General features: G+C 36.1%; 1 protein-coding gene across 3 annotated transcripts in view; it reads left to right on the top strand.

The window, feature by feature from the left end:
* LOC105345801 (CD109 antigen) overlaps positions 1 to 15,986 on the top strand; it is a 147,828-nt gene extending 131,842 nt beyond the window's left edge. For 2 of the 3 annotated variants that reach the window (XM_066080335.1, XM_066080334.1), the window contains exons 20-38: positions 811 to 886; positions 1,723 to 1,870; positions 2,025 to 2,139; positions 3,056 to 3,178; positions 3,277 to 3,381; positions 3,742 to 3,894; positions 4,659 to 4,794; positions 5,053 to 5,226; positions 5,857 to 5,938; positions 6,294 to 6,456; positions 7,304 to 7,402; positions 7,796 to 7,985; positions 8,554 to 8,789; positions 9,092 to 9,262; positions 10,129 to 10,191; positions 10,323 to 10,432; positions 10,552 to 10,699; positions 11,536 to 11,638; positions 14,069 to 15,986. In XM_066080335.1, coding sequence (XP_065936407.1) covers positions 811 to 886; positions 1,723 to 1,870; positions 2,025 to 2,139; positions 3,056 to 3,178; positions 3,277 to 3,381; positions 3,742 to 3,894; positions 4,659 to 4,794; positions 5,053 to 5,226; positions 5,857 to 5,938; positions 6,294 to 6,456; positions 7,304 to 7,402; positions 7,796 to 7,985; positions 8,554 to 8,789; positions 9,092 to 9,262; positions 10,129 to 10,191; positions 10,323 to 10,432; positions 10,552 to 10,699; positions 11,536 to 11,638; positions 14,069 to 14,214 — 2,541 coding nt within the window. In that variant the 3' untranslated portion in view covers positions 14,215 to 15,986. The remainder of the gene's footprint in view (positions 1 to 810; positions 887 to 1,722; positions 1,871 to 2,024; positions 2,140 to 3,055; positions 3,179 to 3,276; positions 3,382 to 3,741; positions 3,895 to 4,658; positions 4,795 to 5,052; positions 5,227 to 5,856; positions 5,939 to 6,293; positions 6,457 to 7,303; positions 7,403 to 7,795; positions 7,986 to 8,553; positions 8,790 to 9,091; positions 9,263 to 10,128; positions 10,192 to 10,322; positions 10,433 to 10,551; positions 10,700 to 11,535; positions 11,639 to 14,068) is intronic. The other variant, XM_066080336.1, reaches the window with a different exon arrangement.
* The last annotated feature ends 1,751 nt before the right edge of the window (positions 15,987 to 17,737 follow it).

Below are 17,737 nucleotides of genomic sequence, written 5' to 3'. Positions count from 1 at the left end.
CTACAAACCATCGACTCTAGGTAAGGAATACACTACAAACCATCGACTCTAGGTAAGGAATACACTACAAACCTCTACTCTAGGTAAGGAATACACTACAAACCATCGACTCTAGGTAAGGAATACACTACAAACCATCTACTCTAGGTAAGGAATACACTACAAACCATCGACTCTAGGTAAGGAATACACTAAAACTATCTACTCTAGGTAAGGAATACACTACAAACCATCTATTCTAGGCAAGGATTATACAACAGACCATTTTCAATATTGCTAAACTAGGTTTGACTTTCTTATTAAAGGGGAGAGGGTATACCTAGAGTTGTAATTATGATTATCTGGTATGTTTTTGCTGTAGAGGAAAGTTTTTATTATTATGTCCCCCTTCGAAGAAATGAGGGCATGTTGCTTTGCTGCTGACCTGTCTGTCTATCCATCTGTCTGTCAGTCGGTCGGTCCACCAATGGTTTCCGTTCATTTTCTTCGCAGAGATTGCACGTATTTAAATGAAATTTGGTATACAGATTTATCATAATAATATCTAGGTCAAGATTGATTTTGGATAAGATCATGCAATTTTCAATAGAGTTATGCCCCTTGGACTTAGAAAAAAATTCTTCTTGTTTACAATCGAGTGATGCTTAGGTTAAAGGGTGTAATTAATGCAATTGTTTTGAATTTATTTAATTTGACAAAATAATTAGAAACAATTTTTTCTTCATATTTTTCCTGTACTTTAGTTGTATAGGAGTATTTCAATAGAACAGTTCAGAGGTCTATATTTTGTCGACCATATTTTGGTTGTAGAGTGTCGGGGTACTGTGGATGACAGATGCCATTGTGGAAGGAGAGAACATCAACTTTCATATGCAACAGGAAGTCGGTGAGTGTCGTTTAACTATTTTACTTTCCACACGTTATGTTTGTAAGCTGTGTGAATAGCTACAGCATTCAAATTACTATAACCCCATTCATATGGAATTAATTGACCACTTATAAACCATACAAGGTTAACTAAAAACCATGTAATGATTATATCCTGATGACTGCCTTTGTAATATTAAATGGCAAATAATGAATAATAATAATAAAGAGTTAGGTTTTAAGTTTTAATTTGGGTAAAAAACATGATCATCATAATGCTCAAAGAGAGGAATATTTCGTACTGACTATGTATGGGATACACACGGTCTCCACGTGACTGCTATAGGCCAATGATTTTCTTAGAGTTTAGCAGGAGATAGGATATTATAAAATATTGTGTCAAACCACACATTTATATACAATATGTTAGTAAAGATCAATAATTATGATTTTCAATGATTTTCAAGGAGATCTCATAACGATTTAGCCTCACCTCAGTTTGCTCTGTAATCTTTGATTACCTAGTATGTTGTTATTTTGGAGGCGTTTCTATTCATGTGAGCAATATGCTTTTACAGTTTACATTACTCGAGTGACCTAATAAGAACAGAGTAATCAAAAGACATCAGTCAAAAAAACATTCTTAAAAATCTAAGCACTTCTCAACTAAATTTTGTGAAATCAATGTCTTTGTTTGTCAAGTGATGAGGCTTTTTAGTGTCCTTGTGATTCATGGTGCTAAGAACTTGTCTAAAATAAGGAATCTACAGTACCCCTAGGGTGAAGGAATTTTTCTGCAGAAAGGTGTGGGGGTCAGATACAAGTAGAAGGATTAACAGTCAATTTTATTTTTAGTACATGATATGGGAAAGCAACCAAATATACCGATAGAGATGCCTGCAGAAAATGTAGTTTCAGATTTTAGTGGGTCAGCACCAAGCAGTGATCAGCAGGTCAGAAAGTACTTCCCCGAGACCTTTATATGGATGGATGGACAAAGTGGGCAAGTATTGGCCGACTACAGCGTAACATCTGCTTATAACACTCTCTGGTTATTCAGTATAGTCAATGAGCTTTTATTCGTCTCCTTACAAGTCGTAGAATATATCCAGCATATATGATATACATATTTAAAATCTCATTCCTCTTGTTCACAGAGCGGATTCTATTTTTGAAGTGAGGACAAAACTTCCCGACTCCATTACATCATGGGTGACTCGAGCCATAGTGGTCAGTCCGTCCAGTGGGTTACACGTCCCTGATGTCACTCAGGTATATCCCTACACTGTACAGATCACACAAGGTGGGGCATGTAGTGATTACAGACACAGATATCGCTAAGTCTTATATCTGATAAACCGATTTACTGGCTGCGAGGACACTAGGCTGACTATTGTCCCTCAAGACAGCAACTTTTTTTCTGAGGCATGGCTAATGGATTGTTGCTGATGAGGGGGACATTAAACTTGCTCAGGGTCATTAAACTCAAAATAGGAAGTAGTCATAGATATTTCATTATATTTACATTGTATTACTGTGTATTTTCTCTTATATTTCTGAAGCAAACCAATTGTAATTCACAGTGTCATATGAACTGACAGGGCTGAAGTCTATACAATCGATTCTTACCAGTGTATCGATTAGTCAAAACCTTCAGCAACCTAAGAAAAATCATGGATTGCACAAAATAATCATTATTTTTTCTGCAGTGGTGCTTATCTTTATATCCGCATGAATCATGAAAGAAAGCATTGCATTGTTTTAACATGAAAAAAACTTTGTTTTTATGTCAAGACAATTAGAGTTTGTCGTTGGTGAACAAGTTTTAGTTTTCAGACTTTAAACAAAGTGAGTATGATAACATCAGAAAAGTTCTAAAATTAAACCAAGGGAAATTGTTTTTGTTTTCTGCTATTCACAGTTTCACTATTTCACAGCAAACATCATCCAAAAGAAATGTTTATTTGTTGTAATTTAAGTGGAAATAATACACGGAAATGTAAGAATCTTGCAGGTATGACATGCACACACATATATCTTAGATATCTGGTATTGTAACATCCCCTATCCCACAGTGCAAAATGGATGAATTTACTTTTATTGCATAGTGAATAAAAAGTGGGGATATCAAACAAGCATGATTTGGGATACAACTGGTACAAAGACTTGACTGCATGGTTATTTTCAGATTGAGAGCTTCAAGCCATTTTTCCTGGTAGTTGAGACTCCACCCTCCATTATACAAGGGGAGGTGTTTGAAGTGAAAGTCTTGCTATTTAACTACATAGAGACGGGGCCTGAAGAAGTCCAGGTAAGCCTGGAGAACTTGGAGTATGATATCTGTAAATGTTGCTGATCCCCTCAGTTGATCTCTGAGGTTGATTGTACTCTTTGTGATATTTTGTGTAGGCCACAGTTTCCATCAGAGGAAAGGTGGACAATACGGCGAAGGTTTGGAGTAGAGAGCTGGAGAGTGAGCCGACTTCTTCTGATGGAGTCAGCAAAACTCTGACCGTGAGTGTAACGGTCATATCTCTGTGGACACCCCCTCCCCTTATCTCTGACTTTCTCAACTTTTCATCGTAAAAAAAAACCAACACATCATATTTCACATTTTATACTACATGTATTGCATAAACTGGAAAAAATTGGAATTTGTCGGTTTAAGCACATCCATCTATATCATTCAATTTCCCCTTAAGATAGGAGAGAATGGGTTTTTTTTCACAAGAGAGTGGATTAAAATATAACCATGAATTCTCATCTCCTATGAACAATCTTATATGAATCAGTTATTGAAGAGTTGTCCATCATTCCTGCCATTAATAATATCATGTTTGTAAAGAGGCAGTGTGCTTTTTTCACATTTAAAAGGTAAAACGGGGTCAATCAAGTATGCTGGCTGTGTGGGTCAGAAAGCTGGACACAGAACAGTTCTCCTCTGTTCTTAAATTGATTGGGGAGGCAACTGCACAGGCTGATGGACGGACCTACACAGACATGATCTACAAGGATATCAGTGCTGAGGTGAGTGAAAATGAACATTGATATCTGTGCTGAGGTGAGTGAAGATAAACATTGATATCTGTGCTGAGGTGAGTGAAGATAAACATTGATATCAGTGCCGAGGTGAGTGAAGATAAACATTGATATCTGTGCTGAGGTGAGTGAAGATAAACATTGATATCAGTGCTGAGGTAGAACCATTTAACAAGAACTTGGACTTTGGTTAGTTGTGTCAAACAACAATGTGATGTAGGCCTGTCTATTTCATTGCTGGCCACTCAGCCATTGCTCTTTGAAATCAACAACATTTTTCTGGCTTTTTAGTTAAGACTACGAAATCATTGTATATTTCAATTGAAACCAGCATCATTTTTATCTTGTTTTGATGCAGAAAATAAATAGTTTCATCCTAGTAAAGTCCAAGACCTTCTTAAAATGGTTCTAAGAGAAGATAAACATTGATATCATTGCTTAAGTGAGCGGAGAAAAACAGTTTATCAGTGCTGAGGTGAGTGAAGATTAACATAGATATCAGTACTGAGGTGAGTGTGGATAAACAAAGATATCAATACTGATGTAAATGTGGATGTACATAGATATCAGTGCTGCAATGAGTGTGGATATACAAAGATATCAAGTGCTGAGGTGTGTTTGGATATACAGACACTTAATAATATGTACTCATTGTGACATTTGTGATGATAGGGATTGAGTTTTATTTTACTCAAATGTGATATGCAATTTGATATGATATGAACTTGATTTCCATTATATTTCCTTTGAAGCCTGAAGGTCGGCGTATTGAGATGACCAAGGTGATCAGCTTGGAGGCGTCTGGTAGCACTGATATCCCGCCAGTGGAGGTCTCCTTCCCTCCCTCTGCAGTCAAAGGTTCCAAGGCTGTGTATGCTCTGGTCATGGGTAGGTAGCAACAGATATCGTTATCAGCCCATTGGTGAAATTTACATGGTTCATACCTTTTAACCCTATACTCAGCCATAATAACAATACAGTATAACTTCACTATTCCGTAATTTTAATATGATAAATATTATAAATCCATATTTGTATGTAGTATGTGTAATATAAAATGTATGAATTAAGAAGAGTACAGTCTAAGTGTTAGAACTTGAGTCTCATTCTTTTGACCTTTGGTTCAATAGAATATGTTTATATAAGGTGACATGCTCGGTCAGGCCCTGAGTAACCCCGAGAAGATGATCACCGTCCCGACAGGCTGCGGGGAACAGAACATGGCGACCACTGTGCCAAACATCTACCTGCTGCAACACCTGAGGGCCACCGAGACTGTTACAACACTCGAGTCCAAAATCATCCAGAACATCAAGATAGGTGGGGCCAAAAATCAGGGACTCTGTGTACCTTTCCAGATAATCTGTTTTTCAGCTGTGGTTTTTCTCTTGTTTTTACAATCACTTTTAAATGGCAATAAATAAAACACAGTTATGTCAGCTATTGTGTATCATGAAAATCTTCTAAGAAAAAAAAATGATTTGCACAAATACATGTAATCATTGATTTCCAAATTTTAAAACTTCATTTTCATAAAAATTCCAACCATATTACCTTTGAACAATTCTTTACCAAATCACTTAAATCAGCACAAAAAATAATGTACAGAACAAGGAAGAGACCTGTGCATATAGCCAAAGGCTTGATATGTATTCCTGTTCTTTGATTTAAAGATACTTCACAGTGATTTTATATTCATTATAATCAAAGCCTAATGAAATTATCCTTTAAATTAATCATGATTATAGTATGTAACTTTGAAAGGAGAGATAACTCCATTTGGAGACCCATACCCATGCTTCATCATCTATATTATAGACAATAGTTCCCACCCTTTCCTCTGGTCGCTTTACCTGATGTTTGTTGGGGGTGAGATATGGACCTGGCTTGGCGTCAGAGTTCGACCCGTTTCTTCATTGTAATTTGCATAATTAATGACTCTGTTTACAGGGTACCAGAAAGAGTTGAAATACATGAGAAACGATGGATCTTACAGTGCGTTTGGAATGAATGACCCATCAGGAAGCACTTGGTATGTATAGGGAGTGTACAGGTGTACATCCCATACCTTTTCATTTCATATTAGTACTGGGTAACCTAACAGAAGAAGATCTTTAAGTATTTTTTAGTACCCTTTTGTCTATCCATTCTGTATCTGCATGTAGAATCAAGTTGCTTTAAAATTTAGTTGTATTTTGGTTTGCAGTGTAAGTGTCTTTAACAATTACAACCTTATTTGTGAATTCACATAATGCTGCTTTGGGTTTAATAATTTTCAAAGAAACAAGCATTAGTTCTGAAGTTTCACAAAATGATATCTTTTATTCATTTTGTTGGTTAACTGCCTAAATTTTCATGGTCACAAAATAACGTTATTTGGGTTTCAGGTTGACCGCATTTGTTTTAAAGTCTTTTGCGGAGATTCACAGAATGTTGCCTGATCTTGTGGACCCCAATATCATCGTCATGGCTACCTCCTGGCTGAACGGACAGGTGGATGACCGGGGGTCTGTCCTGGAACCAGGGCGGGTCATCCACACAGAGATGCAGGTCAGTCTGTCCATCTCCTGTCTCCCACACAGGGACAGAGTGTGTGGTAGTGTTGCTGCATCTCCCATGAAAGTGTGCCACTAACATCTACTGTTAAAGTACAAATTTTTGTTGGGTCAAAAAATTTATGGGGATTTAATTTCGTTGATTTATTCTGCCAACGAAAATAACAATTTGATCCTCAAAGAATGTTTCTGCTTCTACAGTATATGTTTTAGGCTTGTCAAAGACAGACAATATTGTAAACATATTCTTGAGTCTGATCTACCATCATAAGACACTATGGTACAGTAACTAGTTATGAGGGTTGCAGTACCAGTATGTGTATAGTCCCATTGAATGCATCAACTTTTCATTTTGTCTTTATATGAACAGCTTTATTATGTAACAACCCAACTCCCCCCCCCCCCCCCCCCAAAAAAGAGGGTAAAAGCAAGATACAGAAGAATGTAGTCGAATACTGTGCTTTGGTTAATTATTGCAATGTAAAAGGGGGAAAACTGGTTTAAAGTTATGCTTTTCTTAACTTCTAAAAATGAAGAAGGGGAGAGATGGGTCAAGCAATAAATGCTGTATTTCAAAAAAATGTTGTCAAATATATAAAAGATGAAAAAAAGCTTATTTTTTAGATTTAATATGATGAATTCTAAATTTAAACTAAAACCATAGAATAGGTATGATATTTAAGCTCAACTTCAGTAGCTGTAAGTTTTCACTTTTAACGAAAAATTATTGTATACTCACATAGACAAAGTCAAATGATTACTGTAGGAACGAGCTTTATAAGAGGATGGGAACCTGAATATTGGCAATAAGGGTTGTGAAATTATAATTTTGTATTTCTAAGGGAACTATGTCGGACTCTAAAGAGAAGCTGGCTGCCTTTGTGCTGGCCTGTTACGCTGAAGTCTTAGACGTATTCGGAGCAGAATCAAAGACTGAGCTAGTAAGTTGGTTCTATGTGATATTTTCATGTACCAGTAATTTATTTGAGTAAGATTTCATAAATGTAGCGTATAATCATTCAAGTTCTTTTCTTATTCTGGCAACTTTTCTGTTTGGAAGGCAAACTTTCATATGAAAACATCAGATTGTCACTAACTTATTGACTTCTTTTATTACTGTAAATGTATTATATTTGGCATGTATGATATTTGGCAGAAATTGGTTTTCAAACAAGTAAGCGTGGATGCGATTTAGCATTTTTCAGAGTGCACCTTTTCTTATACATATATGCATGGCATTTAGTGATATATTTGATTAGCAGAGACTGCTTTTCACAAAAACCACTTGTAATACCTTTACAATGTCTTTATTATCTTGATCCTTCTGTTTTCAGATTTTCATTATGGCACAAACTAAGATGACAGCTATTGAGAAACTTCTGAAAGGCAACCTTCCTCGGGCTGTCACTGATCCATACTACAGCTCTCTGCTGGCTTATGCCCTTGCTCTAGATGGCTCATCAACACTGGAAGTTGAGCGATTGACTCAACAGCTAATGGATAATGCTACATCCTATATGGAAGGTAATGTATACAGGGAAATATTCCCCCCAATTTTTATTTTTCGCTCCTTTTGCCCTCATTGTCATTGGGCATTTAAAGACTTGGCGAATTCCAATGTCTCATATCATCTCTCCATAAACACAAATAATTCTGGGTGGATTCAAGATGGAGCAAAACTGTTTCAAGTGAAAAAGGACAAAGATTACATGGGACAAAAATAAACCAGTATCAATTTTCAATTTAAGCAGCCTCTACCAATTAGATTGAGTGTGAGAGAGTGAGCATGCGTGAAAGAATATTTAAAAAACTGTATTGAATTTATTTATTATGTTTCTTGAGAGTAAAAAAAAAAAAAAAAAAAAAGAAAAAAAAAAAAAAGAATAAACCAGTATACAGTAATCAATTGAATTCATCTTGTGATGAGAACAAGCACAGTCTGTTTAGAGGATTATTATCCCTACATTACATTCAAGGTGCAGTTTGGATGATTGTTAACCACTTGCTTTCTCTTAAGCAAGAAAAGATTGCCAATCTTATGCTTTCTTTCTTTGGTCTTGAAACATTTGTATCACTATACCTTTACATGTAGGTGCTGTTGAGATGAAGTGTCTGGGTAAGGACTGTGGGGGTCAGGGTAATGAGCAGAAGAGGCCCAACCCCATGATGAGGATGTACACGGTCCATGAGCCGTCCCCCTCTAGTATAGAAATGACCGGCTACCTCCTGTTGACCCTAATGACCTCCAACAAATCCACGGAGGCCTTACCTTTCCTTAGGTGGCTCAACAGTAAACGGAACAGCCTGGGCGGCTGGTACTCCACTCAGGTCTGTTTTCATTTTGTCATCATTGTCCAAAAGTCTTATACTTCTTTTGGGGCAATTTGACTTTTCACAGTAATCATTTTTCCTTTAACATTTGAGTTATGAATTTTTCTTGTATCTGCCTGCAAAATAGCAAGTAATACCAATAATGTTTTATTTAAGGAAGAGCTAGCTGTCACCTTTTGGTTTTGAATAATAAGCATGTTTCTTTGTTCTTTGTTCTTAACCTCTGATGCCTTAACATAGTGTAAGTCCCTTATATTTCATCATCCATCTATAACAGAAGTATACATTTTTTGTTATAGGATACAGTGGTTGGCCTAAAGGCCCTGTCAGAATTTGCCAGGAGTAGGATGGACAAAAACAAGAATGTTCAGATAAACGTGGATGTAATAGCCAAAGAAAACTCAACTGTACTAAAGACAAAGTCCTTCCAGATTAACCAAAATAACCGAATCCTGCTGCAAAGAGAACAGGTACATGCTAGTGTTATGTCAGGAGTGGGAATATTAGTGTTATGTCAGGAGGAGAAAGAGTTAGTGTTATGTCAGTAGGGAGAATATTAGTGTTTTGTCAGAAGGGGGAATATTAGTATTTTGTCAGGAGTGGGAATATTTGTGTAATGTCAGTAGGGTTAAGAGTTAGTGTAATGTCAGAAGGGGGAATATAGGTGTTATGATAGGAGGGGAATATTAGTGTTATGTCAGGAGGGGTTAGAGTTCGTGTAATGTCAGAAGGAGGAATATTAGTGTTATGTCAGGAGTGGGAATATTAGTGTTATGTCAGGAGTGGAAATATTAGTGTTATATCAGGAGTGGGAATATTAGTGTTATGTCAGGAGTGGAAATATTAGTGTTATGTCAGGAGTGGAAATATTAGTGTTATGTCAGGAGTGGGAATATTAGTGTTATGTCAAGAGGGGTAAGAGTGTAATGTCAGAAGGAGGAATATTAGTGTTATGTCAGGAGTGGGAATATTAGTGTTATGTCAGGAGGGGTAAGAGTGTAATGTCAGAAGGAAGAATATTAGTGTTATGTCAGGAGTGGGAATATTAGTGTTATGTCAGGAGTGGGAATATTAGTGTTATGTCAGGAGGGGTAAGAGTTAGTGTAATGTCAGAAGGAGGAATGTTAGTGTTTTGTCTTAAAGGCTAAGATTAGAGTTACATGTTGTGATGAATTTAGGAATGCTCCGTACCTTGAGTACTGGGGTATTCATCAGTATCAAGTGAAACTTAAAATCTGTCATGTGGATGGTAAAATTTGATGGAGACACTGGTGTTGGTAACAGTTGCAGAGGTTGTCCTATTACACTGACTGAATCATTTATTTTATTTTTTCAGTTCCCAGTGGAAACCACTCACATCGAGATCAAGCCAGGCCAAGCTGGTGATGCAGTTGTAACAGTAAGGAAAATCTGATTATTTTCAATAGTGTTTGATGTAATAGCTCTCTGTGTACAACAGTGGTATTGTAGTATGTGTTAGTTGTTTGTGTTTGTGGATTTTGTTAGATCACTGCCTTATTTGACTTTTAGGTTGTGTGGCATTATAACCTGGTGGAGTCTCTCGTGGATGAAAACATCCAGGTCACTGTCCAGAAACAGCCAATCAGTAATCAAATCTATGACATCAACGCCTGCGTTCAGTAGGTTACCAACCACAATTTTTGTTTTTGCTGATATCTGAATTGAGTGATGGATGATTTGGATGAACTATGAAAGACTGAATGCGATGACATAAGACTTCATTATTGTCTTTATGTAGGTACCTGGGATCTGAGCCCAGCAACATGGCCTTGGTTACAGTGACCTTGGGATCAGGGATGGTCCCTGATGTGAATCAACTGGACAGGAATCCAGGTCTGGCCAAGGTGGAGGTCGAGGGATCTCAGGTCCACATGTACATCAATGAGGTAAAGATCAGGGATTCCAACGATCCCAACTAAACCCAGCATTTAAACGAATGAATGATCAGGGGAATGACTTAACACTGATCCTAGTAAAAGCTCAGAATCAAAAGAATGAATGTTCAATGATAATGGGGTTACACTGATCCTAATAAAGGCCCAGCATTTCAATAGAATACTTTGATCCTTATAAAGGCCTAGCATTCAAAACATTAAATTTCAGGGATTAATAGGATCACACTGATCCCAATTAAAGCCCAGCAATCTAGGCCAAATGGATTGCATGTAATGACTGGTTATGGGTTCTAACTGAGCTTGATGAAGGCCTACCAAATTTTAAGAACAACATTTGGGATTTTTTTTATGAAAGTTCAGGGACTCTGAGGTTACCCTGATTCAAATTAATGCCAAAAAACCTGTTTTAATGAATGTTTATGGATCATGGGCCTTTGAGTACTATGGAAACATTTGCATTGGTCTGAACAGCATCACAAGGTGATGATTTAATTGTTAAGTACATGTAATAAAACTATACTATGATATTGGTTATTGCTGACTAAAGATTCAAAGATTCAGGACATCAAGACCAAATATAAGATCTTGTATGTAAAGAAAGATTTGAAGTATTTATTCAAACAAATTTTGGTGAGAAGATAATTAGGGGGGTAAGGTTGAGGTGGGAGAAAGGACATGGATTGTGACAGGTCTGTAAGGCGGTACCTTAACAATGGTAAAAAAAGGTTTGAAAGATATTACCGCCACATTGAAAGTTTTTATGAAATAATGAACATTGTTTGTCTGTTTTTGAAAATAAAAGATGTGTGTTATGTTGTAATTTGTAGATTACACAAGTTACTCAATGTATGAAATTCACTGCTGTCCAAACCACAGAGGTAAAGGATGCTAAACCAGTGCCAGTCAAAGCCATGCTGTACTACAAACCAGGTGAGTCTGTTATAACATTACAGTGCCAGTCAAAGCCATGCTGTACTACAAACCAGGTGAGTCTGTTATAACATTACAGTACCAGTCAAAGCCATGCTGTACTACAAACCAGGTGAGTCTGTTATAACATTACAGTACCAGTCGATGACATGCTGTACTACAAACCAGGTGAGTCTGTTATAACATTACAGTGCCAGTCAAAGCCATGCTGTACTACAAACCAGGTGAGTTTGTTATAACATTACAGTGCCAGTCAAAGCCATGCTGTACTACAAACCAGGTGAGTCTGTTATAACATTACAGTGCCAGTCAAAGCCATGCTGTACTACAAACCAGGTGAGTCTGTTATAACATTACAGTGCCAGTCAAAGCCATGCTGTACTACAAACCAGGTGAGTCTGTTATAACATTACAGTACCGGTCAAAGCCATGCTGTACTACAAACCAGGTGAGTCTGTTATAACATTACAGTGCCAGTCAAAGCCATGCTGTACTACAAACCAGGTGAGTCTGTTATAACAGTGCCAGTCAAAGCCATGCTGTACTACAAACCAGGCGAGTCTGTTATAACATTACAGTGCCAGTCAAAGCCATTTTTACAAGTTTTACAACTACTGGGGGAGGGGCATATCTATCTGTAATCATGTTTTGTACAACTACTGGGGGAGGGGTGTATCTATCTGTAATCATGTGTTGTACAACTACTGGGGGAGGGGTGTATCTATCTGTAATCATGTGTTGTAAAACTACTGGGGGAGGGGTGTATCTATCTGTAATCATGTGTTGTACAACTACTGGGGGAGGGGCGTATCTATCTGTAATCATGTGTTGTACAACTACTGGGGGAGGGGTGCATCTATCTGTAATCATGTGTTGTACAACTACTGGGGGAGGGGCATATCTATCTGTAATCATGTGTTGTACAACTACTGGGGGAGGGGTGTATCTATCTGTAATCATGTGTTGTACAACTACTGGGGGAGTGGCGTATCTATCTGTAATCATGTGTTATACAACTACTGAGGGAGGGGCATATCTATCTGTAATCATGTGTTGTACAACTACTGGGGCAGGGGCATATCTATCTGTAATCATGTTTTGTACAACTACTGGGGGAGGGGTGTATCTATCTGTAATCATGTGTTGTACAACTAATGAGGGAGGGGTGTATCTATCTGTAATCATGTGTTGTACAACTACTGGGGGAGGGGTGTATCTATCTGTAATCATGTGTTGTACAACTACTGGGGGAGAGGTGTATCTATCTGTAATCATGTGTTGTACAACTACTGGGGGAGGGGCGTATCTATCTGTAATCATGTGATGTACAACTAATGAGGGAGGGGTGTATCTATCTGTAATCATGTGTTGTACAACTACTGGGGGAGAGGTGTATCCATCTGTAATCATGTGTTGTACAACTAATGAGGGAGGGGTGTATCTATCTGTAATCATGTTTTGTACAACTACTGGGGGAGGGGTGTATCTATCTGTAATCATGTGTTGTACAACTACTGGGGGAGGGGTGTATCTATCTGTAATCATGTGTTGTACAACTACTGGGGGAGGGGTGTATCTATCTGTAATCATGTGTTGTACAACTACTGGGGGAGGGGTGTATCTATCTGTAATCATGTGTTGTACAACTACTGGGGGAGGGGTGTATCTATCTGTAATCATGTGTTGTACAACTACTGGGGGAGGGGCATATCTATCTGTAATCATGTGTTGTACAACTACTGGGGGAGGGGCATATCTATCTGTAATCATGTGTTGTACAACTACTGGGGGAGAGGTGTATCTATCTGTAATCATGTGTTGTACAACTACTGGGGGAGGGGTGTATCTATCTGTAATCATGTGTTGTACAACTACTGGGGGAGGGGTGTATCTATCTGTAATCATGTGTTGTACAACTACTGGGGGAGGGGTGTATCTATCTGTAATCATGTGTTGTACAACTACTGGGGGAGGGGTGCATCTATCTGTAATCATGTGTTGTACAACTACTGGGGGAGGGGTGTATCTATCTGTAATCATGTGTTGTACAACTACTGGGGGAGGGGTGTATCTATCTGAATCATGTGTTTTACAACTACTGGGGAAGGGGTGTATCTATCTGTAATCATGTGTTGTACAACTACTGGGGGAGGGGTGTATCTATCAGTAATCATGTGTTGTACAGCCAGTATCTTGACTTATTTGCTTCACAGTCATCCACTGTTCTCCATACAAAGGTTTGATGACTGCTTTGAATTTAGAGATTGAAGGTCATTAGTATTACATGTACTGATAATCAATATAAAAAAACTTTGACAACAATTAAAAAAGTACTAACATGTACTGGCAGTCTAATTTGAAGTTTGATGTATTTATGTGTGAATATGGTGATACTGTCTTGAATATAATCTGATTCTTTTTATTTTACAGAGGTATCAGCTGTTGTGTCGTACGACCCCACCCCTTCCAGCCGAGTAAAACTCTGTGGGAATCAGATTTGTTCACGTGCAGGTCACATGACAACTTCCAGCCTTTCTCTTCTAATTATGTTATTGGCATTAATTTGTTTTGGCTGAGAAACTTGATTAATTGAAGATTGTACATTCCTTGATAGAGTTCTCCCTTTTAATATTAGATAATATATAGGGTCATATTGATTAGAGTTAAGATTTTTGTTTTGTATTTTTCTTTACAGTATATATTTTCATTGAAGATATATAATGTAGATTGTATAGACTTGATATTCTATAGTTGTATGAGATAGTATATTTGCAACTTTTATTTACAGGTAGTATTTTTATTTTCCTGAGGGAGTAATTTTGTTCGTTTGTTGGGTTTTTTGGTAATGAAAATTAATTAGATTCAACTTTTGTTGACAAAATTTTCTTTAGATGTACATGTTTGTTTATTGCAAGAACTATTAACCTTGAATTCTATTTAAAAATTAATTTCATCAGTTTCAGAACACAATGCAAGCTATTGTGGAATTCAATGTTTCATCGGGAAAATATTTTTTATTTTCAAAAGTAGGGGGTTTTTCGGGGTTTTGGGTTTTGTTTGGGTTTTTTTTAATTTAAGGTGGAATAACACATCGTCATAAAATGGCTGACCTCTGATCGAAACAACATTTTGTTTTATTAAAAGGATTTTATTGACTGCAACTTATAGCTTACCTCATAGCAGAGTGGATAAAGTGTTCAGAGCTTATGATCTGTAAATACCGAATTCGAATCCTGCAGGGGTTTTTGTTGTTACTTACTGAATTGATTTTTTTAGATATTCATTTTTTATCCCCAAAATGCAAATTTTTCACTTATTTGACATATGTATAGTTTATTTATCATTATATCTTTCATGATCATAATCAAATAATTTACAGTTAATTTGAGTGACTTTTTCCAGGTGTGTTATTCCATCTTAAGAAAAAAATTGAAGCGACAAAAATGTGATGTAATTGAATAATTAACAGACAAATGACAATTCAATTTTATGTTGAACTTTTGATGAAAATCTGGGTTTATCTTTTTCTTTGCAGAAATTTTAAATCATGATTTTGTGGAGGGTTTTATTTTATTTTAAAGATTTCTGCTGAATTAATTTGGATTTTCTTTTAAAGATTGTGATACTTCCCAAATGTTTGAAGTTTGATCAATTTTGTTAAAGGGAGTAATTTTCAAACAGAGGTGTCATCCATTTTTAAACAAAATCAATTTGCTCTAAGGTAAAAATGTATAATAGAGTCATAAACGGCAACAATGACATGGCGGGTAGGATAATTTCAGAAACGTTCTTGAAGTATTGAGAATATACTGTATATCCAGGTTTTTTCTCTCAAAATTTGTAAACATGAGCTGAATCTGCAACCATTTTTATTTGCTTAGTCATTTTTACCAATTTAAAAAGTTTCTTTAAAAACAAACAACGGACATCGGGTAATTTTTATTGTATTTTGTCCAATCTGAAAGTGATGGAGAAAAATTGGATCATCTTGAAAAATAACCGATAAAGTAATGTACAAACCCTGATCAGGGTCGAAGAATATAGTTTTCCTTCATAAAAATATCTTCTACGCCAGTGAAAAAAAAATAAACAAAGGTAATTAAGATACAACGGATACAAACACGTGCAGGCATGTTTTGTTTCTTTCTAAGAATTTATGTGTACATTATAATCCTTTTTATTTATGCTATTATTAATAAACTTGTGTATATTTTTTTAGCTTACTGATATTTTATTTTTTCTATTTTTATACAAGACAATGTAAGGAACAAAGTATATTATATTCTTTTGTATATCTGCTATTCTTGTACCGTACTTGAATAATAAAAATAAAGCTAACAAAATCTACACAATGACTTGCATCTTCTTGCCTCCTGTTAAACTGGACTGTTAAACTGTTCCGTTTGTGGCAGCTTCCCTGACAGTAGATGTAAGGCTTTTATTCCTGAACACATGGAAATGTCAATTATATAAATATGGATATCTTGGCATCTTAGAAGAATCCATGGAATCCACAAAAAGGTTATACTTGATTTCATTTTCACAACCTAAATATGTCTCAGCGACTAAGATATGATTACCTGGTATAAAAAGTGTAGGTTATTCTTCTATGGTCAAATATCAATAAATATCAACGTACTTGTACTAATGAACATGTGCCCTTTAACATGTTTTAATGTTATGCCTGTATTGAAACCAAAATCAATATCATGTCTTAATTAAATCCTCATCCTTTATGTTTGGAACTTTCCAATAGTATACATATATTAAAAACTAAAAAGGCTGTTTCATAGATATATTTACTGTATAATGATATTGAAACTCAAGGACTGATTAAAAATTTGAATCTTCAGTCAGCTTTTTAGCTCGCCTGAGATGTATCATAAGTCAATATTAAGTGTATAATAAGTCTGTGTCCCATGAAACTTATGGTTGTTTCCTATATTATATCACAAGTCTTTGTCCAATTGTCTTCTGTATCATAAGTCTGTGTCCTAGGTATCATAAGTCTGTGTCTTCTGTATCATAAGTCTGTGTCTTCTGTATCATAAGTTTGAGTCCTTGGTATCATAAGTCTGTGTCTTCTGTATCATAAGTCTGTCCTTTGTATCATAAGGCTATGTCATCTGTATCATAAGTCTGTGTCCTATGTATCATAAGTCTGTGTCTTCTGTATCATAAGTCTGTGTCTTCTGTATCATAAGTCTATGTCCTCTGTATCATAAGGCTATGTCATCTGTATCATAAGTCTGTGTCTTCTGTATCATAAGTCTGTGTCCTCTGTATCATAAGGCTATGTCATATGTATCATAAGTCTGTGTCTTCTGTATCATAAGTCTATGTCCTCCATATCATAAGTCTGTGTCCTCTGTATCGTAAGTCTGTGTCCTCTGTGTTTATCATAAATCTGTCCTCTGTATCATAAATCTTTGTCCCATGCATCATTGGTTTTTCATTTGTCTGTGTCCTATGTATCATTATATAAATAGTGATGGTTTGAGAGGGCAACAGTTGATATTGATATTTCTGATAAAACCATTGTCAATTTGTTCACTGTGTATCATCGTTCTCTTAACTATGTTTCATTAATATGTACACCATGTAAATTAATATGTTCACTATGTATCATTAATATGTACACTATGTAACATTAGTCTGTACGCTATGTATCATTCATCTGTTTACTATGTATTACATTATTTTGTACACCATGTATCATTAATATGTACACTATGTAACCTTAGCCTGTACACTATGTAACATTAATATGTACACAATGTAACATTGATATGTACACTATGTATCATTAATATGTACACTATGTAACATTAGTCTGTACACCATGTTTCATTAATATGTTCACTTTATAACATTTATTTGTTCTATATTTAACATTAGTCTGTTCAATTTGAAACATTAGTCTGTTCACTGTGTAATATTAGTCTGTTCACTTTGTAACATTAGTCTTTTCACTGAGGAATATTAGTCTGTTCACTTTGTAACATTAGTCTGTTCACTGTGTAATATTAGTCTGTTCACTTTGTAACATTAGTCTTTTCACTGAGTAATATTAGCATGCTCACTTTGTAACATTAGTCT

The sequence above is a fragment of the Magallana gigas genome, chromosome 3 (genome assembly GCF_963853765.1).
Source record: "Magallana gigas chromosome 3, xbMagGiga1.1, whole genome shotgun sequence".
Taxonomy (NCBI): domain Eukaryota; kingdom Metazoa; phylum Mollusca; class Bivalvia; order Ostreida; family Ostreidae; genus Magallana; species Magallana gigas.
Note: the sequence above shows the minus strand (reverse complement) of the source record. Positions and strands in the feature narration are given on the sequence as shown.